The following is a 3,403-nucleotide window of genomic DNA, read 5'->3' on the forward strand; positions in this document are numbered from 1 at the left end:
TGTAAGCAGCACCTTAAATCCCCACAGGATTCAGATCTATTGAGAGAACATTTTTCTTACAGCAAAATGATCCCAGATCTATTTCCCAGTAATCTCTCGTGGACAGATTACATAAACATAAATGCTACGAGCATCTGACCAAGTTATGCAATATTTTAGTTCTGGGATTAATTTCCCAGTGACTAGTAAACGGTGCCAAATCTAAAGTTTAAAGTAGGCCTACAGTTCCCAGACCCAGGTTAAGCCTACACCTGGATGGAAAAGCATGCTCATGCTCATGTTTTTTAGTCCAGGACTAAATGTAATATGTGTTGGGTGGAAACTGGGCCGTTAGTACTAGATCCCATGTCATAATGGTATCATAATCAGTAGGCTGGTTATTAGGGCCGCCTTTGATCTGTTACTGTATGTGCGATTCCAACACTGCAGTGACTTATCCAAACAGATTGGAAATTGGTCTGCCTTTGAGGGGGCTGGTTGGGCTTGTCTCCCCCCTTTCTCCCTCCTCCACTCCCTCCCCCGTCCCTCTGAAGGAGGTGCTGTGGATGATCTGGGTCTTATGGCGTCCTCGGTGGAGCCGTGCGTTGATCCGACTCAGAGACGACTTCCTCTGAACAGCCTTGCTCCTTCCTGCCCCCCCTCCCCCCACCTCCCCCCCCTCCCCTGATCCGTTCAGCAGCCTCAGTGGGTTCAGGTTGGACTGGAGAACTCTGGGTAATCTCCACCGCCCCCCTTGTGCCCCGCTGTCTGCGTTCTCCGTGTCTGATTCTCCTCCTCCTACAGGGCTGGTCCCACCCCCTGGCTCCAGGGCTGCAGTAGAGGAGGCTCCAGGGGGAAGGTACTGGCCAGCTCTCCTCCCACTGTAGTCTCTGGCCTCTGGGTCTACAGACCACTGGTCTACCAGCACATGCACCACCTGACAATCACAGCACAGAAAACTTGATTTAAACCACCTAACAAGCACGCCACAGAAAACAATATCAGTGGACAGGGCAGGGCAGGAGGACAGCACCTACCTGTGTGTGTCCATGCATAGCGGCCAGGTGAAGGGGAGTGTACCCAGCACTAGAGCGTACATTAACATCCACAGGGACATTGTTCTGCTTGGCATGCTCCAGTAGCTGTGTCAACAGCTCCTCGTTGCCCTGCTTGGCAGCCCAGTGGAGGCAGGAGAAGCCCGTCACAAAGTCCCTCTTGGTCAGCAGGCTGGGGTCCAGGTTGAGCAGCGGATACAGACTGTCCCACTGGCCGTCCGAGGCACACAGCATCCACTCATGCTCCAGGGGGTCCAGGGCCACTGAGACACAGTCCCCGTCTGCAGACGACAGCAGAGAGGTGGAGTCACCGTCGCTCCTGACAGAGTCTCTGAGACGAGAGCTGCGGTTGATCAGAGACCGACGTACCTGGAGACAGGCAAAGACAGAAAGGAACATTTAGTAGGCTACATCTCAGAAATGGCAGCCTAAACAACCTTAGACCAGAACCAGTGTGGAAAATCTGTAAATACAATAGAATAAAATAAAAGTGTGAGTAGTCTACCTGTGGGGAGCTGCTCATCATCAGCTCTATGAAGTTCCTGCGGCTGCTCTTGGGGGTGTTCCAGTCTCCATCCAGTCCCTCCCACCCACCGTCCTCTGACAGAGCGCTGGTCAGCAGAGCCCTCTGGGAGCCCCGGGAGGTCCTCCTACTTCCCCTCACCTGCACCTGGCCAGCCAACACACTTGAGTCTGTCCCCAGTGCTGGAGCTGACTCTCTCCTCCTCCTGTCTCTTAGCTTCACCTCTCCACCTGAGAAGGTATCATCACTAACTTCTCTAAGCTTCACCTCTGTGACTCCACCTGAGGTAACATCACTAACTTTACCTTCCTCTAGGCAGCATGGATGATGAAGATTACCGTTGGATTCCATGTCATTATCAAGCCAATATAGGGCGTCGGGTGCATTTGAGTCTTTTTCAGGTGAATCACATTTATCACTAGAATGTCCGTTTCCATCTCGGGTGACATTGCTGCTCCCACCCCGTTCTCCAGATTCAGATAGTGGGCGGTCCCTACCACACACTCCGTTGCCGTTACACTCTCCATCGTTGCCAGGGTCTGTGTGCTTCACGGAGCTTGTGCTGTTTTCCTTCAAACACACGAATTTCACTCCATCCTCCAGTTTTATGAAAGCAACGCTGTCAACGTGACGGTTCAACCTTTCATTGAACAGTGTTTTCTTTGACGCATCACTTTTCCACACTGATTCAAAATGATCAATCAGGTCCATATGTCTGACCAACCCTCCTCTCTCCGTTAGGAACTCCAGGACGGCTTGTTCTGTGCATTCGGTCGCCATTTAGAATAAATTGTGGAAATAGCCAACACAATAATAACGATTTAAAATGTTTCTTTCCCACGTTGCATCGTTTCATCCGTGCATCACTGACAGGTCTCTGAAGTACGGCGATAACAGCATATTCATTATCACCATCATCCTAATCCCTACTCTCCGATTCTCTCCTCCAAGAGACAAACCGTGTGTGACAGACAGGGGTCGCAGTAGCATCAAAACATCATCCCCTCCCATAGCAACGTAATTAGAGATCAGTGAAACTGGCATACTTGTATGGCCATTTTGGATCCAAAGTTCTGTTTGAAATTAACAGGGGTTCCATCCATGACAGAGCCACCATGGTAACAGTGGAAGGTTTTCATGTGGATGATACCATTGTGTTTAAAGAAGGGGTTACCAATAATTCATGTAAATGCAACGTTATCTACACTCATACAAACCGCTGCTGTTCACAAAGAAAGTGAAAAATTCCCGAAATGTAGCCTAAAATTGCGTTTTATTTATGTGAATTGCAGAGTAAAAAAAAATAGGGGTTCAACAAGGGTTCTTCTAAGATCCTCAAAGTTCCTTGAAGAACCTTGGGTTTCTTGACACCGAAAAATGCCCCCAAAAGGTTCTTCCAAGAACAGTCCTAGCTTGCTTGCTTGCTATTATGAAAATCGAATTCTTGCTTGCGCCGTGCCTAAGAACACCCCTTAGCCGTGAGATATTGGCCATATATCACAAACCCCCGAGGAGCCTTATTGCTATTATAAACTGGTTGCCAACGTAATTAGAGCAGTAAAACGAAATATTTTGTCATACCCGTGGTGGTTTGATATACCATGGCTTTCAGCCAATCAGAATTCAGGGCTCAAACCACCCAGTTTATAAAGGGAAATGCACGCGTTGGAATGCCATTCAAGGCTATCTGAAAGGAGTATTCAACAATGCATGGTATAAGTTAAAATATGATAAACACTATTGCTGCATTGGGCGCAGAGGACTAAACTGCTCCCTTATTTGTGTGTGTCTATGTCTACAGGTATACTGACGAGGAGGCACACAAATGTATGTACAATTGGTATTG

The 3,403-nt window shown here is 48.5% G+C and overlaps 1 protein-coding gene across 1 annotated transcript; it reads right to left on the reverse strand.

Moving 5' to 3' along the window:
- Positions 1–433: 433 nt before the first annotated feature.
- Positions 434–1,908, reverse strand: LOC120058061 (ankyrin repeat domain-containing protein SOWAHC-like). The gene is made up of 3 exons (XM_039006540.1): positions 1,540–1,908; positions 1,077–1,403; positions 434–916 (listed from the first exon to the last, which is right to left on the reverse strand). The coding sequence occupies exons 1-3, from the start codon at positions 1,906–1,908 to the stop codon at positions 434–436; spliced, it is 1,179 nt and encodes a 392-aa protein (XP_038862468.1).
- Positions 1,909–3,403: the final 1,495 nt, after the last annotated feature.

The sequence above is a fragment of the Salvelinus namaycush genome, chromosome 13 (genome assembly GCF_016432855.1).
Source record: "Salvelinus namaycush isolate Seneca chromosome 13, SaNama_1.0, whole genome shotgun sequence".
NCBI classification, from domain to species: Eukaryota; Metazoa; Chordata; class Actinopteri; order Salmoniformes; family Salmonidae; genus Salvelinus; species Salvelinus namaycush.